The 23,211-nt window shown below is 39.5% G+C and overlaps 1 protein-coding gene across 3 annotated transcripts in view; it reads right to left on the minus strand.

Moving 5' to 3' along the window:
- BBS9 (Bardet-Biedl syndrome 9) overlaps positions 1-23,211 on the minus strand; it is a 474,928-nt gene that overhangs the window by 425,368 nt on the left and 26,349 nt on the right. For 2 of the 3 annotated variants that reach the window (XM_025291193.3, XM_025291190.3), the window contains exons 3-5: positions 20,550-20,700; positions 17,530-17,594; positions 8,359-8,472 (exon numbers count right to left, since the gene is read on the minus strand). In XM_025291193.3, the coding sequence (XP_025146978.3) occupies positions 8,359-8,472; positions 17,530-17,594; positions 20,550-20,700 (330 nt within the window). Of the gene's footprint in view, positions 1-8,358; positions 8,473-17,529; positions 17,595-18,057; positions 18,949-20,549; positions 20,701-23,211 lie in introns of those variants that run through there. The other variant, XM_044946679.2, reaches the window with a different exon arrangement.

Below are 23,211 nucleotides of genomic sequence, written 5' to 3' on the forward strand. Positions count from 1 at the left end.
GTCACTCTGTTTATTTAACTTATATGCAGAGTACATCATGAGGAGCGCTGGGCTGGAAGAAGCACAAGCTGGAATCAAGATTGCCGGGAGAAATATCAATAACCTCAGATATGCAGATGACACCACCCTTATGGCAGAAAGTAAAGAGGAACTAAAAAGCCTCTTGATGAAAGTGAAAGTAGAGAGTGAAAAAGTTGGCTTAAAGCTCAACATTCAGAAAACGAAGATCACGGCATCCGGCCCCATCACTTCATGGGAAATAGATGGGGAAACAGTGGAAACAGTGTCAGACTTTATATTTCTGGGCTCCAAAATCACTGCAGATGGTGACTGCAGCCATGAAATTAAAAGACACTTACTCCTTGGAAGGAAAGTTATGACCAACCTAGATAGCATATTCAAAAGCAGAGACATTACTTTGCCAACCAAGGTCCGTCTAGTCAAGGCTATGGTTTTTCCTGTGGTCATGTATGGATATGAGAGTTGGACTATGAGGAAGGCTGAGCGCCGAAGAATTGATGCTTTTGAACTGTGGTGTTGGAGAAGACTCTTGAGAGTCCCTTGGACTGTAAGGAGATCCAACCAGTCCATTCTGAAGATCAGCCCTGGGATTTCTTTGGAAGGAATGATGCTAAAGCTGAAACTCCAGTACTTTAGCCACCTCATGCGAAGAGTTGACTCCTTGGAAAAGACTCTGATGCTGGGAGGGATTGGGGGCAAGAGGAGAAGGGGACGAGAGAGGATGAGATGGCTGGATGGCATCACTGACTCGATGGACGTGGGTCTCAGTGAACTCCGGGAGTTAACTGATGGACAGGGAGGCCTGGCGTGCTGCAGTTCATGGGGTCGCAAAGAGTCAGACACGACTGAGTGACTGATCTGATCCGATCTGATAAACATTTTAACTTCAAACATGTCTTCCACACTCCTCTGGGAGGGGCGGGGGGCAATAAGCCAAATATAGCCACTAATATTGCACATTTCAATCATTTCCCTCTAAAAAGTATAATATGGAAAGACTTCTAATTTATATTCTGGAATGGTAGGTAGTAGTTTGAATAATGGAAGCTATTAGGCAAATATTCTTCAAGTAGTTAGAACTAGATTTCCTATTTCTTTAGCACATAGACACTGCAACACAGCTTGAGGTAAAAGCAGAACTTCCTGCATCAGTGAATGCTCCTTTGAGTTTTGACTGCAAGGAGATCCAGCCAGTCCATCCTAAAGGAGATCATCCTAAAGGTGTACACTGGAAGGACTGATGTTGAAGCTGAAACTCCAATCCTTTGGCCACCTGATGCGAAGAGCTGACTTATTTGAAAAGACCCTGATGCTGGGAAAGATTGAGGGCAGGATAAGAAGGGAACAACAGAGGATGAGATGGTTGGATGGCATCACCGACTCGATGGACATGGGTTTGGGTGGACTCTGGAAGTTAGTGATGGACAGGGAGGCCTGGCATGCTGCAGTTCATGGGGTCGCAAAGAGTCAGACACGACTGAGCAACTGAACTGAACTGAACTGATAAAGGGTATTTTTGAAAGATTTTCTTAACAAGTCAGCAAACAAAACAAACAAACAAAAAACATTAGAGAAAAACAATACTCTGAAAAAGTGAAATTGTTAGTTGTTCAGTCATGTCCAACTCTTTGCCATCCCATGGACTGTAGCCTGCCAGCCTCCTCTGTCCATGGAATTCTCCAGGTAAGAATACTGGAGTGGGTAGCCATTCCCTTCTCCAGGGGATCTTCCCCACCCAGGGACTCAACTCCGGTCTCCTGTATTACAGGCAGATTCTTTACTGTCTGAGCCACCAGGGAAGCCCAATTACTCTTTTGCTAATTTCAAATAATATATTACCCTCTCCCCCATATATAACTGCTCTGATAAAAATTTTAAGAGGTACTTTTCTTATAAACCAAAGCATCAACCAAAAAAAGGCAATTGAGAAAGCAAATATCTGACCCAGAAATTACCCAACATGTTTTTCCAGAATCTATGAAGAATCAAAGTTATGCACCAACTTTAGTCAAACCAAATACACATTTTTCTGATAGCAAAGATTTTTCCCAAATTAGGAAGTAGGCAAAATTACTCACAGCCTAGATATCCCAGTTTAGTATGGTTAAAACCACAAGTTTCTAGAAGCAGAAAGCCTGGGTTGGAATCCCTGCTCTACCATTTACTAAGTATATCTTAAGTTACTCAACCTGTAAAGCACTTAGGATGCTGCCTGGCAGGGAATAAACACTTGGTAGATGCAGGGTGACAGAAAACCTCTAGATCTCTGCAACTTGGGATTGGTTGGGAGACTATCAGAAATTCAAACTCTGAGGTCCAATTTCAGACTTAAGAGTTAAGACCTACAATTTCATCAAGATTCCATTATGATTCAGAAGCATATTAAAATTTGAGCACAGCTAGAAGGCATTATTTCATTGTATCCTGAGATATTATCTATAATAATTTTTTAAGAACCACTCCATTGCTCTTTTGCAGCCTGAAGAAGGCAAAGTATTATTTGGGATAACAATTCCTCCCTGAATGATTTCTTACCATACCGTTGTATTCAGAGCCAACTAAAGCCTGCGGTTGTAGAGGACTGCCATCTAGTGGTAGCTCATTCTGCTGCTGCTGCTGCTGCTGCTGCTGCTGCTGCTGCTAAGTCGCTTCAGTCGTGTCCAACTCTGTGCGACCCCATAGACGGCAGCCCATCAGGCTCCCCCGTCCCTGGGATTCTCCAGGCAAGAACACTGGAGTGGGTTGCCATTTCCTTCTCCAATGCATGAAAGTGAAAAGTGAAAGTGAAGTCGCTCAGTTGTGTTTGACTCTTAGCGACCCCACGGACTGCAGCCTACCAGGTTCCCCCGTCCATGGGATTTTCCAGGCAAGAGTACTGGAGTGGAGTGCCATTGCCTTCTCCGGTTCATTCTGCCACACAACCAAATAAATTTCCCTCTGTTGTCTTCCAGTATTTTAAAATGCTGCTAGGTTTTCTTTTTGCTTAACTCCTTTCTTGAGGACTACTAACACAATTTCCTAACTTAATAATTCCACAAGAAGACATCTTAAACACAGAGTAAGATAAAAGACAATAATTTTTAATTTCCTTTTTTAAACTTAGATCAAAAAAAGAAAAAGAACGAGTCTAGGAAAGTCTTCAGATTAAAACACTGACCCACTCTGTCCTGTAAAGGTGCACATTAGACACATACGTGTGACATCAGGTTCAGAAAATAGCCTTTCTTTTCTATTGAAGTGAGAGTGACTTTTACTTTCTTCTTCCTAAGTTCTATACTTTTTACAATTTATTTATATAGTTTGCAGGGGTGCTTTTTTGAGAAAAAAGTATTTTCTTAACCTTCTAACTCAATAACTCCACTTCTACATTCAGTCTTAGGGAAATAATTAGAAACATGGACAAAGATTTATGTTCAAAGATGTTCACTACAGCAAACCAAACTTAATCTTAACAGCTTCCCAATAGCCTACTGAATCTATGAATCAAAACTTAATTATTCTCATCTATTACTCATTTCAGTTCAGTCACTCAGTCGTGTCTGACTCTTTGCAACCCCATGAATCGCAGCACGCCAGGCCTCCCTGTCCATCACCAACTCCCGGAGTTCACTGAGACTCACATCCAACGAGTCGGTGATGCCATCCAGCCATCTCATCCTCTGTCGACCCTTTCTCCTCCTGCCCCCAATCCCTCCCAGCATCAGAGTCTTTTCCAAGGAGTCAACTCTTCGCATGAGGTGGCCAAAGTGCTGGAGTTTCAGCTTCAGCATCAGTCCTTCCAAAGAAATCCCAGGGCTGATCTTCAGAATGGACTGGTTGGATCTCCTTACAGTCCAAGGGACTCTCAAGAGTCTTCTCCAACACCACAGTTCAAAAGCATCAATTCTTCGGCGCTCAGCCTTCCTCATAGTCCAACTCTCACATCCATACATGACCACAGGAAAAACCATACCCTTGACTAGATGGACCTTGGTTGGCAAAGTAATGTCTCTGCTTTTGAATATGCTATCTAGGTTGGTCATAACTTTCCTTCCAAGGAGTAAGTGTCTTTTAATTTCATGGCTGCAGTCACCATCTGCAGTGATTTTGGAGCCCAGAAATATAAAGTCTGACACTGTTTCCACTGTTTCCCCATCTATTTCCCATGAAGTGATGGGGCCGGATGCCGTGATCTTCATTTTCTGAATGTTGAGCTTTAAGCCAACTTTTTCACTCTCCACTTTCACTTTCATCAAGAGGCTTTTTAGTTCCTCTTTACTTTCTGCCATAAGGGTGGTGTCATCTGCATATCTGAGGTTATTGATATTTCTCCTGGCAATCTTGATTCCAGCTTGTGCTTCTTCCAGCCCAGCGCTCCTCATGATGTACTCTGCATATAAGTTAAATAAGCAGGGTGACAATATACAGCCTTAACGTACTCCTTTTCCTATTTGGAACCAGTCTGTTGTTCCATGTTCAGTTCTAACTGTTGCTTCCTGACCTGCATACAGGTTTCTCAAGAGGCAGATCAGGTGGTCTGGTATTCCCATCTCTTTCAGAATTTTCCACAGTTTGTTGTGATCCACACAGTCAAAGGCTTTGGCATAGTCAATAAAGCAGAAATAGATGTTTTTCTGGAACTCTCTTGCTTTTTCCATGATCCAGCAGATGTCGGCAATTTGATCTCTGGTTCCTCTGCCTTTTCTAAAACCAGCTTGAATATCTGGAAGTTCACAGTTCATGTATTGCTGAAGCCTGGCTTGGAGAATTTTGAGCATTACTTTACTAGCATGTGAGATGAGCGCAATTGTGTGGTAGTCTGAGCATTCTTTGGCATTGCCTTTCTTTGGGATTAGAATGAAAACTGACCTTTTCCAGTCCTGTGGCCACTGCTGAGTTTTCCAAATTTGCTGGCATATTGAGTGCACCACTTTCAAAGCATCATCTTCTAGGATTTGAAATAGCTCAACTGGAATTCCATCATCTCCATTAGCTTTGTTCATAGTGATGCTTTCTAAGGCCCACTTGACTTCACATTCCAGGATGTCTGGCTCTAGGTGAATGATCACAGCACCATGATTATCTGGGTCATGAAGATCTTTTTTGTACAGTTCTTCTGTGTATTCTTGCCACCTCTTCTTAATATCCTGCTTCTGTTAGGTTCATACCATTTCTGTCCTTTATCGAGCCCATCTTTGCATGAAATGTTCCCTTGGTATCTCTAATTTTCCTGAAGAGATCTCTCGTCTTTCCCATTCTGTTGTTTTCCTCTATTTCTTTGCATTGATCGCTGAGGAAGGCTTTCTTATCTCTTTTTGCTATTCTTTGGAACTCTGCATTCAGATGCTTATCTTTCCTTTTCTCCTTTGCTTTTCGCTACTCATTTAGATCACTTCTAATTTTTCTATATTATAAATAAATACATTTATAAATAAAAAGAAGGGAGGGAGGACAGAAAGAAGAAGGAAATAATTATATAGAAGCTTGATCAGACTTTTTCACATTTTGGATCATTTTCTAATACACATTCCCATAAACCACCTATCAGCATTCAGGAACATTTTCACAGTTCTGAAGCCACAAGTTCTGTACATCAGTAGATGCACGGAGTGTGCTATCACCTCTCTAGCAGCAAGTTTTATCCCACGGATAATTTTTTTAACAGTTTTACAATTAAGATACAATTTACTTACCACCTCTTAAAATTATACAGCTCAGTAGTTTTCAGTGTATTAATAGAGCTGTGCAGCCGTCACTGTGATTTAATTTGAGATCATTTTCCTCATCCCCAAAGAAGAAACCTTGTAGCCATTAGCAGTAACTCCCCATCCCCCTGCCACTCACCCCTAATGGCTCATTTTTACTGATTCACCACTCCATTACTTTTTCAAAGATATCTCAAAGATATTATGTGTTCCAAACCCATGAAACAGAATAATTGCTTCTGCTACTAAGATATCTCTGTTTCAAATGGGGAAATATTCTGTTTAACCATAGGAAAGTAAGAAATGTCATAACTGTCTCTTATTTTTTCAAAAGGGACTTTTTAAATATAAGGCAGAATTTCAGAACTAAGAGAAGATATATAAGTACAAACTTAACTATTCTTTTCAAAACTAATAACGCTAATTACTTTGAAAGTGCATCACTGAATCTAGCAAAAATGTCACACAGAAGCAAGGAATTTATTTAAAATTTTTTACTTTAATTATGTTAACTTGGTCTGGCAATAAAACTAACAGGACAGTGCAATCAATGCAGGACAACAATTGACATGTGATCCAAAGAACTGTCTTTTTAAAAATAAGTAATTGTCTTATGGGTAAACCTATGGCTGATTCATGCTGATGTTTGGTAGAAATCAACACCATACTGTAAAGCAATTATCCTTCAATTAAGAGTTTTGAAAATTAAATAAATAATTGTCTTCATGCTACCAAAAAATAAAAACTTACTTTCATTTACTCAAAGCACTCTTTTCTCATATACTATCTTTTGACTGCAGCTGTACAGAATTTAGTAATTTTTCTTTGCAGGGTTTCGTAGCAGAAAGAACATTGAAAATAGTTCATTAAACAAGGGAGACTTGGTCCCCTGATCATGTCAGACATTTTTTTTTAAAGAACAGTGGAAAGCTGAAGTTGGGAAGGGGATGCCTCACAGAAGTTAGCTTCTCATCAAATTTTCACTTTTTCTGGCCTCTTTTTACCTAACTCTAGACATCTCCCATATTCTTCAAACATTCCTGTTACTAAAGTTAAGCAATACTGCAATACAGCCATGTGTTTTGTTTCATATCACTTTAATTACACAAAACGCTTATTTATACATTGAAAGTGTGAAAGTGAAAGTGTCAGTAGCTTAGTGGTGTCTGACTCGTTATGATCCCATAGACTGCAGCATGTCAGGCTCCTATATCCATGGGATTGCCCAGGCAAGAATACTGCAGTGGGTTGCCATTCCCTTCTGCAGGGATCTTCCCAACCCAGGGATTGAACCGGGGTCTCCTGCATTGTAGGCAGATTCTTTTACCATCTGAGCCACCAGGGAAGCCCACTACCCAAAATATTCTTGCCTTTACCTTTGTATATAAAACAAAGTGAGTTCACATGAATGAAGGATACTTCCAAAATAAAGATATTTTGTCATGTCACTAAACAAAAATCTAACATAGGTAACCTATTTTTTATTAACACAATGAAAGTCAAAGTCTCTCAGTATGTCTGACTCTTTGCAACCCTATGGACTGTAGCCCACCAGGCTACTCTGTCCATGGAATTCTCCAGGCCAGAATACTGGAGTGGGTAACCGTTTCCTTCTTCAGGGGATCTTCACAACCCAGAGATCGAAGCCAGGTCCACCGAATTGCAGGCAAATTTTTTACCATCTGAGCCACCAAGGAAGCCCATTAACACAATAGTTAAACAATAAACTCATAAAAATTTGAGCCTAAAGAGAGCTATATTATAAAATCCCTAGTTACATGTTCAGCAGGAGCCCCCTACACACACAAACACAAAATCACACAGGCAAGTGTCACCAGCTGGCTTCCTATACTTACTTCAGCACCAGCAGCTCCTCTCTCACCCTGTCATGGTGAAGTGAGAGAAATTTAATTGTAAACAATCCTCCCATGCCAACAATCACAGTGTAGAGAAGCAAGCATCAAGCCCTGGTAACTCAAGAAGCCAGGGTGGAACTAGGGTGGTAGCCCTTGTGTTAATTAGAAAAAGATACTCCCAGGGTGGAAGGAACACAGCATCACTGAGCCCAGACTTGATAAAGGTAATATCTCTGTGAAATTTAGGAAAGGCTCCCTTTCTCTAGGGATATTTATTCCAGGCCAGCGCACATGGCCAGATGAGCAGGATCAGGTCTGCATTCCAGTCTCCACTAGCCCCTTATGCCCTGGTTTAAAAACAATTTACACAACCTGCACAGTGGCCCTGGAGGTGGGTGAGGTGGGGACAGGGGTCTACAGCTTCATCCTGCCTCTACCAAATAGAGCAGGGACATCCATCAGTGAAGAAATCAACCCCTTCTTCCACTGAGAGGCAGGCACACAGTTCACCACAGAAAAGCTCAACTTCAGTCAACTCATGTATAAAAGACAAAATTTAAAGAAAAGGCAGTTTCAGAAATATTTCTGTAGACCACATAAAAGTGCAGGCCATATGAAAATCATATATATCCAATGCTTAGAGTTTTCTTTTTTTATTACTTTGCCCAAGTATTTTAATACAAAGGCTTCAATAAAATATGTTTAACTCTGAGATTCAAACCACATAATCCTCCATTTTTATATAGCCAAATATTCTGGTCCTTACAACAGCATGCTCATGATTAAATACAAATTACCTTTCACACCACCAAATGATCCATAAGTCATATTGCAGGCTGTTCTCTGAAGATTATGTTCATACATCAACTTGATCTGATACTGGTTCCCATGTTCCACATTACCCAAGGTTCCTAAAAATAAAAAGTAAAACAACTGCTTTGTATTTGTTTATATTAAAAAATATTAATATCTCATCACCTGTACCAATTCCAAGTCATTCAATTTCAGCGAAATTGAAAATGACAAAGCACTAAAGCATTATGTATCATGGACACTTAGCATCTGATAACAAAGAATGCCAGCACACTTAGAACCATTTAAGTCTCAGCTAGATTACACCATTAGATGAAATACTACCCTGGGTGACATTTTATTATCTATTTCCATTATGTCTAAGTATAGTATAACTATTTAAATAACAACAAAATCTTCCAGTTTCAGTTCTGAAATAAATTAGGTTAAGTTCCCTTCACTTATAACAATGAAACAGAAAAGACATGACTCAAAGTATCTAAGAAAAAAATTCCCCACACTATCAAGCAATTCAATTTTCTGTGCCAACTCTCAAAATATTCAAGCCCCTAACACATTATGTTCTAATTTACTAGAGAGATCTAAAACATCCTTCAGCAAGTAACTAGGATAATGTCTTCTTTGAAGTCTACAACTGACTGGTTCAAAATTGGGAAAGGAGTACGACAAGGCTGTATATTGTCATTCTGATTATTTGACATATATACAGAGTACATCATGGGAAATGCCACGCTGGATGAATCACAAGCTGGAATCAAGACTGCTAGGAGAAATATCAACCTCAGATATGCAGATGATACCACTCTAAAGGCAGAAAGTGAAGAAGAACTGAAAGCTTCTAGATGAGGGTGAAAGAGGAGAGTGAAAATGTTGGCTTAAAACAACACTCAAAAAACTAAAATCAAGGTATCCAGTCCCATCACTTCATGGCACATAGGAGGAGAAAAAGTGGAAGCAGTGACATTTCATTTTCTTGGGCTCCAAAATCACTGTGGACAGAGACTGCAACTATGAAATTAAAAGATGCTTGCTCCTTGGAAGAAAAACTATGACAAACCTAGACAGCGTATTAAAAAGCAAAGACATCACTTTGCCAACAAAGGTCACTATAGTCAAAGCTATGGTTTTTCCAGTAGTCACGTATGGATGTGAGAGTTGGACCATAAAGAAGACTGAGCGTGGAAGAATTGATTATGCAAACTGTGGCGCTGGAGAAGACTCTTGAGATTCCCTTGGACTGCAAGGAGATCAAACCAGTCTATCCTGCTGCTGCTGCTGCTGCTAAGTCACTTCAGTCGTATCCAACTCTGTGTGACCCCAGAGACGGCAGCCCACCAGGCTCCCCCGTCCCTGGGATTCTCCAGGCAAGAGCACTGGAGTAGGCTGCCATTTCCTTCTCCAATGCATGAAAGTGAAAAGTGAAAGTGAAGTCTTTCAGTTGTGTTCGACTCCCTGCAACCCCACGGACTGCAGCCCACCAGGATCCTCCATCCATGGGATTCTCTAGGAAATCAGTCCCGAATACTGATTGGAAAGACTGACATTGAAGCTGACACTCCAATACTTTGGCCACCTGATGCAAAGAGCCAACTCACTAGAAAAGACACCGAGGCTAGGAAAGGTTGAAAGCAAATGGAGAAAAGGGCGGCAGAGGATGAGATGGGTAGACAGCATCATAGATTCAATGGACATGAATTTGAGCAAAGTCCTGGAGACAGTGGAGGACAGAGGAGCCTAGTATTCTGCAGTCCACGGGGCTGCAAAGAGTTGGATGCAACTTACTGACTGAACAACAACAAACAAGAAAAATATCCTTCAAAATTAAAAAAAAAAACTTTCATTGCATTTAATAGATCATATATGCTATAATTACTATCTGGTTCATTCCAAATGGGAAAAGATACTTTATCTGCATTTTACTCTCTAGTTGTCAGGCTTCCTAGAGTATATACAATTAGAGCTATATCCTAGTGATCAGGCAAGAACATTATGATTAGAAACTGTATTGAACAGTATACTAACGCATATATATGGAATTTAGAAAGATGGTAACAATAACCCTGTGTACGAGACAGCAAAAGAGACACTGATGTATAGAACAGTCTTATGGACTCTGTGAGAGAGGGAGAGGGTGGGAAGATTTGGGAGAATGGCATTGAAACATGTAAAATATCATGTATGAAACGAGTTGCCAGTCCAGGTTCGATGCACGATACTGGATGCTTGGGGCTGGTGCACTGGGACGACCCAGAGGGATGGAATGGGGAGGGAGGAGGGAGGAGGGTTCAGGATGGGGAACACATGTATACCTGTGGCGGATTCATTTTGATATTTGGCAGAACTAATACAATTATGTAAAGTTTAAAATAAAATAAAATTAAAAAAAATAAAAAATAAAAAAAAAGAAACTGTATTGGAAAGAAAAATTATTCTAAATGTAACATATTCCATTAAGAAGCATCTTTGTCATTCAGTCAAAAATGCAAAAGTTAAAGAAAAAATTTTAAATATCACAAAGAAAATGAAATAGTTCCAAACTCAATAGCATTAGATAACTAAAACAATCTAAATATATATGTCAGTCTGTATGTATGTGCATACAGATTTATATGTGAGCATTTGTGTTTTGTTTTGTTTTGTTTTTGTCCAGAAGGATTTACCAATGTTCACTGAGGTTGCAAGAACAGGAGTATTTCTACTTCCATTTTAGAACTGAGGCACCTCAAGTTTAAACAAAAAAATTAATAAATTTCCCCCAAAGCACATAGCTGATAAAGGACACAGTACTCAAATCAGGTCTTCTGAGCCAGCACTGTATATCCTGGCACCTGGCTGTCCACCATTTAACGACTTTCAGGGAACCTAGTAAGCCAATGACAACTTCAAAAAAAAAATTTCCTGAGGAGGGACAGACTGGGAGTTTAGGGTTAGCAAATGCAAACTATTAAATATAGAATGGATAAACAAGATCCTACTGTATAGCACAGGGAACTCTATTCAATATCCTCTGATAAACCATAATGGACAAAAATATTAAAAAGTAATGTGTGTATATATATATATATAAATGAATCACCTTGCTGTACAGTAGACATTAACATAATATTATAAATCAACTATACATACATACACACACACACACATATATATATACATAGGGTTTCCCTAAGGGCTGAGACGGTAAAGAATGCACCTGCAATGTAAGAGACCTGGGTTCAATCCCCGGGCCAGGAAAATTTCCTGGAGAAGGAAATGGCAACCCACTCTCGTATTCTTCCCTGGAGAATTCCATGGACAGAGGAGCCTGGTGGGCCACAGTCCTTGGGGTCACAAAGTGTCAGACAGGACTGAGTGACTAACGCTGAATTTCACTTTTTCACTTTCATGTGTGTGTGTGTGTATACATATATATACACACACACACACACACATAATTTCTACCCCCTACCTTTCTCTTCCTGGCCTGTTCTTCCTCATTTGGAAGGTGAAGGGTTGAAAGAGAAAAAACTAACAGGCAAGGATTTCTTGGAGGGAAACATTTTCTACACAGATCTATGCCCCTGAAAATGCTAAGAACAGAACACACATCAGTAGAATTAAAAAAAAAAAAAAAAAAAGACAAATTTGCCAGCTAAACCTGATGGGAGATGAAAGCTTTCTGGAACCTAAATGGCAATAAAGTCAGTAAAGTCCACGGAAACTGGTGGTAATCACTACCATACCAGCCACAAGGGCAAAAACCAAAAACTCTAAAAACATAACTCATAGCATTGACCTAAGGACAGTTCTAGCCTCTAAGAAACCAGAAAAACATTCCAAGAAACTTCTGGTTCGTCCTTACAGAAATTCCAAATTTCATTCTGCACCTAAAATGAGAGGGACCCCTCCAAGAAAGGAATATATCACGCATACCTGCTAACCGAAACATCAGTGAACACAAGGGGCAGCAGTCAATATTTAAACAAACTTGCATGAAATCACACTAGGATTTATGTACTGGAAAAGCTCCAAATGCATTGCTAAGTTTTTAAATTTCAGGTAACTGCACTTGAAAATATGATAGTGCAACTAGGAAGAACAAAACAATTTATCTTCCTTCAATAATAACTTGGAAGAAAGGTAGTACCTGAAAATCTAAAAATCCTGATCATTTTTTCTAGAGAAGCATCAGTGACATAAGATTAAAATTACTTACATAAGTTTTGTCCTTGGATATACAGATTGAATACAATAAAAGTATATCAGCCCGGGTCTCCCACACTGCAGGCAGACGCTTTATCATCTGAGCCACCAGGGAAACCCATAATAATAGTCTACATATAACTAAAGTTCATATAAAGTTCATCGATTAGAAAGTAAATGGATATTAGAACATTTTTGCCCCTGGCCTTATTTAAACAAGAGCTAATTAAAAAAAAAACCTCTCTGGACAATCAAAGGTCACCTTGAAAACAGGTTTTGGCCCAATTTTATATACATAACTGCTGAGAACTCTAACAATGTTAAATAAAATATTAATAAAAGCCATTACAGAGTAAAAGGTTCATTGTATTAAATAATCAAATTAGATTATGTAACCCTATCAAAAGTAAAGAGACATTTTTGCCCTCTCATGGCAAATGTTAAAATTCTAGAAATATGTCAAATGCTTAGGAAATACACAATTTTTAGAAGAGAATATTTAAAAGAACATAATCAGTATAGCTTAAGCTCACACATCTGTAACCATTTACTCAGAAACTGAGGACCATCAGGAAAGAATCAGATGCCATGTGATGTTTTTCCTTTACCAGAGTATGATAAGATGGGCTAAGTTCAGGTCAGCAAGACCCTGCTGTTTCTCCATATTAAACCAGCATTCAATGACCAAAGAAAGAAAGAAGTCAGCACAATAGCCTCTGATTATTAAGAGTCATTTGCTGTATCCAGGAGTTCTCCTCTAATTTGCCTCAAATATCTTCTAGGAGCACATAGAACACAAAAAGTGAAAAAGTGAAAGTGTCTGAATCTTTGTGATCCTATGGACTGTAGCCCCCCAGGCTCCTCTGTCCATGGAATTCTCCAGGCAGGAGTACTGGAGTGGGTTGCCATTCCCTTCTCGAGGGGATCTTCCAGACCCAGGGATCGAACCCGGGTCTCCTGCATTGCAGGCAGATTCTTCACCAACTTGGCGACTGAACAACAAAAAGCACACAAAGGAAAACAAAAAACATTTGGGGAGAGGGCAGTTGGGGTTAAGGACGTCAAGTTCAGCTGACACGTTCATCTGCTGACACCGGTGATTTCACTTCAACTAGAAAGTGTCTATGCTTCCCCTGTTATAGTAAAAGCCAGGTAAAAGTTCGGTCTGATACCTCAAGAAATATATTCAAGAGAACAAAAACATTAACTTCCCTGCTTCTCAATTTAAGCCAAGCCAGAAAAAATATACAAATTGTCAGCCTACGAGTATCACAGGAGGCTGAAGAAATGAGAGACTGAGAAAGGAAATGAAGTGATGTGTAAGGGAATGTAGTTTGGACAACTCCTCATCCCCAGAGAATACAAGGCTTGTAAATGAGTACAAAGAATAAAAAGAGCAATAAAATTTCCATTCCCATGACAAGTAACTTTCATTTTCAACACAAATTTGAAGGAATATGTTTATGAATACGTGAAACTTGTTCAGTCATGTCCGACTCTTTTCAACCCCAAGGAGTGTATACAGTCCATGGAATTCTCAAAGCAAGAATACTAGAGCGGGTAGCCTTTTCCTTCTCCAGGGGTTCTTCCCAAGCCAGGGATGGAACTGAGGTCTCCCACACTGCAGATGGATTCTTTACCAGCTGAGCCCAAAGGAAGCCCAAGAATACTGTAGTGGATTGCCTATCCCTTCTCTAGAGGATCTTCCCGATCTAGGAATTGAACTGGGATCTCCTGCATTGCAGGTGGATTCTTTATCAACTGAGCTATCAGGGAAGCCCTTATGGATACCAATGTCCTATTAAAAAGCTGTGATCAAACATGCCAGTTTCTTTCACTAGGCTTTTTTGATAAACACACATTTCATCCTTAGTCTATGTCATACACCCCAATAAAGTTTAGAGACTTCTGGCTTTCTGAGCCATTATTCAAATGGGCCAAGGGAAGGCCAAGAATCTAACCTCGTTTCTAATTTTTAGGATCTGTCCTTCTACTGCCCTCTTAGAGCCCCCATAGAGCCTCTAGAAAGGACCAGTACCCCAAGCAGTATTCAAGAGTGACTGTGGCAAGTTATCCTCCTCCATACCTGTTAATAAAATGTCACTCAAAGTTAATAGGCTTATGATGGGAGAGGAACAGCTAGATTCCTACAATAAAGTAGCCTCTATCATGCATGCTCAGTCATATCCAGCTCTTTGCCATCCCCTGGACTGTGGCCTGCCAGGCTCCTCTGTCCATGGGATTCTCCAGGAAAGAATACCGAAGTCAGTTGGCATTTCCTCCTCCAGAGGATCTTCCCAATCAAACCCTAGTCTCCTGCGTCTCCTGCATTGGCTGGCAGATTCTTTACCACTCTGCCACATGGAAAGCCCAGCCTATATCATACCTTCTCCATTTATTCTGGAACACTAAATATTTGTCCTACCACTAGAAGGAGTAACATTAGTTCAGTTCAGTCCCTCAGTCATGTCCAACTCTTTGTGACCCCATGGACTGCAGCATGCCAGGCTTCCCTGTCCATCACCAACTAACCGGAGCTTACTCAAACTCATGTCCATAGAGTTGGTGATGCCATCCAACCATTTCATCCTCTGTCGTTCCCTTCTCCTCCTGCCCTCAATCGTTCCCAGCATCAGGGTCTTTACAAATAAGTCAGTTATTCGCATCAGGTGGCCAAAGTACTGGAGTTTCAGCTTTAGCATCAGTCCTTCCAATGAATATTCAGGACTGATCTCCTTTAGGTTGGACTGGTTGGACCTCCTTGCAGTCCAAGGGACTCTCAAGAGTCTTCTCCAACACCACAGTTCAAAAGCATCAATTCTTTGGTGCGCAGCTTTCTTTATAGTCCAACTCTCACATCCATATATGACCACTGGAAAAACCGTAGCCTTGACTAGATGGACCTTTGTGGGCAAAGTAATGTCTCTGCTTTTTAATATGCTGTCTAGGGTGGTCATAGTTTTTCTTCCAAGGAGCAAGCATCTTTTAATTTCATGGCTGAAGTCACCATCTGCAGTGATTTTGGAGCCCAGAAAAATAAAGTCTCTCACTGTTTCCATTGTTTCCCCATCTATTTGCCATAAAGTGATGTGACCAGATGCCATGATCTTCGTTTTTTGAATGTTGAGCTTTAAGCCAGCTTTTTCACTCTCCTCTTTCACTTTGATCAAGAGACTCTTTAGTTCTTCTTTGCTTTCTGCCATAAGGGTGGTGTCATCTGCATATCTGAGGTTATTGATATTTCTCCCAGCAATCTTGATTCCAGCTTGTGCTTCATCCAGCTCAGCATTTCTCATGAGGTACTCTGCATATAAGTTAAATAAGGGTGACAATATACAGCCTTGATGTATTCCTTTCCCAATTTAGAACCAATCTGTTGTTCCATGTCCATTTCTAATTGTTGCTTCTTCACCTGCATACAGATTTTTCAGGAGGTAGGTCCGGCGGTCTGGTATTCCCATCTCTCTTAGAATTTTCCACAGTTTGTTGTGATCCACACAATCAAAGGCTTTGGAGTAGTCAATAAAGCTGAAGTAGATGTTCTTCTGGAACTCTTGCTTTTTCAATGATCCAACGGATGTTGGCAATTTGATCTCTGGTTCCTCTGCCTTTTCTAAATCCAGCTTGAACATCTGGAAGTTCACGGTTCAAGTACTGTTTAAGCCTGGCTTGGAGAATGTTGAGCATTACTTTGCTAGCATGTGAGATGAGTGCAATTGTGCAGTAGTTTGAGCATTCCTTGGCATTACCTTTCTTTGGGATTGGAATGAAAACAGACCTTTTCCAGTCCTGTGGCCACTGCTGAGTTTTCCAAATTTGCTGGTATATTGAGTGCAGCACTTTAACAGCATAAGCGGAGCAACATATTTTACCACCAAACAATGAGAGTGTTTAACAATGACAGTAAGATTACTTTACTGGGTCTCTGATACAAAAAAGAATGGAAAAGAAAATGATAGTGGCAACAGAGAAGGAAAATAAGAAGAAAGTAACACATAGAGAGTAATAAATAGCTACTACCAATTGCCTCAGCACTACCTAGAAATATAAGTTCATTCATTCATTCAACAAGTATGCCTACCACACAATACACACCAAGCCTGCCTTCAAAATCTAACAGCTCTTCAAACCAAAAAAGAATATCTATCTTGGTGATAAATAAGAATCATTACTCCAATTAAAAGCCTACTCCACAAAGAAAGCCTAAATCAAGAGACTGAGTGTGAGAAATCAAGACCTAGAAGCTAATATTTACAGCAAATTCCAAAGGAGTGTATCTTTTGAATAAGCAATAGGTCCACAGATAGTTAGCTTTACTATATCCATTGAAAAAATCCTCCAATGTTGACATCATAAAAATAACTCCCTCAACTTGAACTAAAACTTATCTAATAACTGAAACAAGTTCATAAGTTACATTTTTAATAAGGGCCAAAATGCTGACCAGACTACAATTAACTTTCATACTTGTACCCACAGGACCACGTCAGGGAATGAAACCTGAGTAAGCCTCAAATACATGCCTTGAAGTCTGGTTAAATGAAGACAACCAAAAACCAAGAAATTGGAACTGTAAAGAAAAAATACTTGAGGTTCACCAAAGAAACGCACTTTAAGCCACCATGACTCAGCATTTAATGAATTCTGTTGTTGCTATTGAACATTTCTTAAGACGCAAGTGTCCTAAGTACCCAGAATTGGCCTCTCTTAATCATAGGCAATCCTGGACACAATTCCTCAGATAAAGGAGATTTCAAGGAACCCTCTACAGTGATAGAAATATAAGTATGCAGGGAAATAGCAGACCAAGAAAATGTAATAGTCTTTGCAACAGAAAGAATAAGTGAACGACAGGAAAACGCTAACCAAGATAAGAAAACTTTTAACCAAGTCGATACAACTATTCTTACATAATATTAAGAAGTCCATATTTTACTAAAAAGTCTACATTAAAAAAAGAAAATGTTTCTTACCTGAGACAGAGTAGACACACAGTTTTCTCGAATGCAACACAGCCAAATGAAGCATCTCAGTACCTCTGAAAAATGGTGCAAGTTTTAAAAGTTTAAATACTAGCTTCAGATGTAACCCCAAAAAAATGACAAAATGATTTTAAAAAGAGATTATAATCATAACCTATCATAAGTAAACTAAATAATTCACTGGATAACACTCAAAACCGAAAAATAAATTTAACAACAAAACAGCCAGTTTGACAATCCCAGAGGCCCAAGAACTCTGCCTCAAGGAGTTGCCTTCAGATTGAAGCCAAAGGAGTCTCCCAGAAAGAGCCATATCAGAGGCCCCTTAATGAGTGCTCTCCCACAATAAAGCCATGGGACTTCCCTGGCAGTCCAGTGGTTAAGACGCCACACTTGCACTGTGGACGGCCCAGGTTAGATCCCTGGTTGCAAAAAAAAAGAGAGAGAGAGAGAGAGTGACCCAAGCTTTGGTCCTGGCTTGCAGGCTAATTAACCTATGACCTTGGGCAAGAAACTTACACTCTCTAAGCCTGTTTCTCCTTTTGGAAAATAAGAGCTTTCAATTAAATGAAATAAAAATCATGTGAAAGTAAACTATAAAACACCAGAGAAAGCTAATCATCACTGGAAAATGGCATATATCACATCCATGTCTGAAATTTTACTAAAGGTATTGAAAATATTTTGGTTTGGCCTTGTCTTCCTGTTATCTCATTGTTCACTGAACTCAGGATAGGCAAGATGCCAGCAGGGAAGCTGGAAGAAGATGCAAGGAGCTGTAGAAACTACAGATATTCTTTATTTACTGGGGCAAGGCAGACATGCTTTAATCTCTGACACAGCAGTAATGATAACTACAAAACTCAACTCCACGGGACCGGACTCAACTTGACAGCTGTAGGAGCTTTTCAGGTGGTGCTTATATAGACCACACCACGATGCGCATGCTTAGCACCACAAATGACCTCAGCGGTCCTGAGAGAGAAGGAGAGGGCGAGAGAGCCTGACCATCGTCCCTGGCCAACTGCTCTTCCCCTGCAGGTCTCAAGTGTCACCGCTACACTTCCCAGCCCCTATCAAGTGGCTTCCAGGGACATGGCACAGTCAGTCTAGAAATCCTAAATTCAAAGTCTTCAAGAGTCAAGTCAGAGGATGTAAGTGAGTAAAGGGAGTAAATGGCTGTGATCAACTGGAGACTAGGGCCAGTCTAAAGGAGATAGCAAGCAGCTACTCAGTTCTGGGCTTGTGGCCAGATCTCCACATTTTTTTAAGGAAAAGCCAAAGGCAGGGATTTTGTGTGAAAATTCCTCATTCTTAAACATTGGCAATTCTTTTAAATGTAAAACTAATCTGCAAGCAGGCCTCCGATGTCTGACCTCTGAAACAGACTCTGTTCTAAACTAAAAGGACTATAATTGAAGTCTGAAGACTTGGATTGGGGTCTTGACTCTGCACTTTGGTATTTCCGTGATCATTTAATCTTTTAGAGTGTCAGTTTCTCATTCATAAAATAAGAACTATATTAGATAATACCTGTAAATACACAACTATCATATAATCAAGATTGTCTTCAAAAATCTTTATATGTACCCTGAACACTCAACTTTTCCTCATGCACAGGAAAAGAACATGATGTCATGGAAAAACAGTAAAGAACAGAGTTAGACAGACTTGGGTCGGAATCCTGGCTGTGTGACCGAAGGCTCTGAGCTCTAACTAGCTACCTTATCTCTAAATGCAGGTCACATCTTATAGATCAGATTAATGAGACAGTACTAGTCAGTAAATAGTAGAACAGTATCCACTCATCAATGTTACCCTCCTCCCTTCTAAAAAATGATCACATAGATGAAAACCATATTACTATATAGAATGATTCTGACAGGATTCCACTTTTTTAAAACATGAAAAGGTAAAAACGCTTTTTAGAGACAAGAATTTCTTTGTCTGCTTACTTTATAAATCCATCATGTTTATATGTACTAGGTTCACAATGGGCACCTAATCATTATCTGCTTTTAGATGGAGTAGATATTTACCAGCCATGTCAGTAATAAACTCCTGATTCAGTCTGTCACAGTGCATAAAGGTTCCATCTCATGTCCCAGCCTAGAGCATCCATGAAGCAGCTTCCCATTAGAATGAAACATATTACTAGAAAAGTTAATAATGCTCAGGAGCAGTTGTTCAGGTTTTTCTAGTAGGAATCAGGACCCTGAACAAGTACAACCTGGGGCCAATAAATTATGATGACCAATTGGGAGTGAGCCAAAGTCCAGAGCTCAGGGCACTCCCTGACTTAAGAAGGCAAAGAGAGCTCAAAAAGAGAAGGGAAAACAAGACCACCTCTGTCTACATAAAATTTCATAGTAGATACTTTTATAAATGATTAAGAAATACAGGTTTAATTTTAAGAAAATTCATGTATGAAAATAAGATAAAATCACCAATATCATCAGTAAATAAAAAACAGACATATTACACAAAATGCAAAATAATTAATGGTCTTCTAAAATAGGTTTAAAAATAAAGTACTTTGAATCAAAGACTTCCTTTGTGGGTTGAGCTGACTTCTTTTAAAAAACTAAGGATCTCTCGACACCAAATAAGTAATACATTTTAAAGACTCAAAGTTATGCACCAAATCACATAGCTACTATGATGTCTAATTTTTTTAAACAAATTTATATAACCTAGAAAATTGGTGCTTTAAGTAAGTACATACTTTCTGTTTCTTTATTTGACTATTTTCCAAAGGCTTATCTCCTTTCCTTTAAGCTTCTGACACATCAGGCATCTTAGGTCTGTTACACTTAAAAAAAAAGACTCCTCAATTTTCCTGTCCTAAATGTACAGGTTTCCATATTAAACAATGTTCAGTACATGACAATATATAGGAAATATATTTAATTCATAGTCTTTTTTTTTAAGAATGCACAAAAATGATACATAAGGGACTGACATACTCCAAGTAGTAAGACAAAACACTCGAATTAGTGGACTGTACTTACGAAACAAACTTTCCTACTTCCACTTGCAATACTGGATCTCGTAGATGCACTTCTAGAAGCAAATCCTCAGCTTGAGCTCCATCTCCTGTTTTTACAGGATGAGGATTAAAGATTCTTAGGTAGCCCATAAAGCTGCCCACAATTATTTTATCTGTAAAAAGGTGTTTTTAAAGATATAGGAAAAAACATTAGTCACAAAAATTTTTGAAAATAGAATTTCTAATGTCTAAAAGAAGAATCTAAAAATTATGCTCAACATCACTCATTATCAGAGAAATGCAAATCAAAACCATAATGAGGTACCATCTCACACCAGTCAGAATGGCTGCTATCCAAAAATCAACAAACAATAAATTCTGGAGAGGGTGTGGAGAAAAGGGAACACTCTTACACTGTTGATGGGAATGCAAACTAGTACAGCCACTATGGAGAACAGTGTGGAGATTCCTTAAAAAACTGGAAATAGAACTGCCATATGACCCAGCAATCCCACTGTTGGGCATACACACTGAGGAAACCAGAATTGAAAGAGACACATGTACCCCAATGTTCATTGCAGCACTGTTTATAATAGCCAGGACATGGAAGCAACCTAGATGTCCATCAGCAGACGAATGGATAAGAAAGCTGTGGTACATATACACACGGAGTATTACTCAGCCATTAAAAAGAATACATTTGAATCAGTTCTAATGAGGTGGATGAAACTGGAGCCTATTATACAGAGTGAAGTAAGTCAGAGAGAAAAACATCAATACAGTATACTAACGCACATATATATGGAATTTAGAAAGATGGTAATGATAACCCTATATACAAGACAGCAAAAGAGACACAGATGTATAGAACAGTCCATTGGACTCTGTGGGAGAAGGCGAGTGTGGGATGATCTGAGAGAATAGCATTGAAACATGTATATTATCATATGTGAAACAGATCGCCAGTCCAGGTTCGATGCATGAGGCAGGGTGCTCAGGGCTGGTGCACTGGGATGACCCTGAGGGATGGGATGGGGAGACAGGTGGGAGTGGGGTGGGGTTCAGGATGGGGGACACATGTACTTCCATGGCTGATTCATGTCAATGTATGGCAAAAACCACTACAATATTATAAAGTAATTAACCTCCAATTAAAATAAATAAATTTTTTTGAAAAGAAATAAGACAATAAAAAAAGTCTAAAAATTAAAAGAATCCAGTTTTGTTTCATATACAAAGACCAATCTGCCAACAGAATATATAATTAAAGTGAACTAAATAGCTTTACATCACCAATATTCAAATATACTAATGTACTACACTTTTCTTAAGCCTTGATTTGTTATCAGTAGCCATAATTCAGCACAAAGTAAGCCCTTTTAATAAAGGACTAGTATCAGGTTGTAAACTGATTTCATCATAGAGTGTCAACTCTACACCTGATTTTGGCTGTCAAAACACTGCATTAAAAATTATTCCAAGGCCTCACTAGACAGAGTACTCTGATTTATAATATCTAGTCTCAGGTACAAAAGGGGAGAATGATAAGATAGGTATTATGGGTTGAACTATGTCCCTCAAAAAGATATGTTGAAGTCCTAACCCCTAGTAACTGATTTTATTTGGAAATAAGATCTTTACAGATGAACCCAAGTTACAATGAGGTCACCCTTGATTAAGTATGTGGTAGGACTCAATTGGAGAAGGAAATGGCAACCCACTCCAGTGTTCTTGCCTGGAGAATCCCAGGGATGGCACAGCCTGATGGGCTGCCATCTATGGGGTTGCACAGAGTTGGACACGACTGAAGCGACTTAGCAGCAGCAGCAGCAGGACTCAATTAGTATCCTTATAAGAAGAGAAAACAAGGAAAGGATGGGGAGGAGAATGTCACATGAAGATACAAGGACAAGCAAGAAGATGATCATGTGACCACAGAGGCACGGATTGGAGTGATAATTCACAAGCCAAAGAATTATCAGAAACTGAAAGAGGCAAAGAAGGATCCTAGAGGCTTCAGAGATAGCATGGTCCTGCAGACACCTTGATTTTGGACTTCTAGACTCCAGACTGTGACAGAATAAATTTTTGTTGTTTTATGCCAGTCAATTTGTGGTACTTTGTTATGGCAATCCTAGGAAACTAATATTTTGGGTTGTTTTAAATCCCCAGATTAGTAGGGTACATTGACTTTTTTCTATATACTGAAAAGAAGGAATTCTACACACTTTATTATTGAGAGCTTATTATGTGCCAGGCAATGGTCTAAGTAGCTTACATATATTAATACTAGCTCATTACCCTCATAATAATCCTCTGAGAGAGGTACTATCCTAGTAATTTCAATCATGAATAGAGATACATATGTCATTAAGAACCTGGTGCTACTATTCACAATAGCTAAGATATGGAAGCAACCTAAATATCCATTGACAGATGAATGGATAAAGAAGATGGGGTAAATATACATAGTGGAATACTGTGCTGTGCTGTGCCAAGTAGCTTCAGTCATGTCTGGCTCTTTGCGACCCTATGGACTGTGGGGCACCAGGCTCTTCTGTCCATGGGATTCTCCAGGCAAGAATACCGAAGTGGGTTGTCATGCCCTTCTCCAGGGGATCTTCCTGACTGAGGGATCGAATCCATGTCTCTTATGTCTCCTGCCAGTGCAGGAGACATTGGTA

This window comes from Bubalus bubalis, chromosome 8, assembly GCF_019923935.1.
Source record: "Bubalus bubalis isolate 160015118507 breed Murrah chromosome 8, NDDB_SH_1, whole genome shotgun sequence".
In the NCBI taxonomy this organism is placed as follows: domain Eukaryota; kingdom Metazoa; phylum Chordata; class Mammalia; order Artiodactyla; family Bovidae; genus Bubalus; species Bubalus bubalis.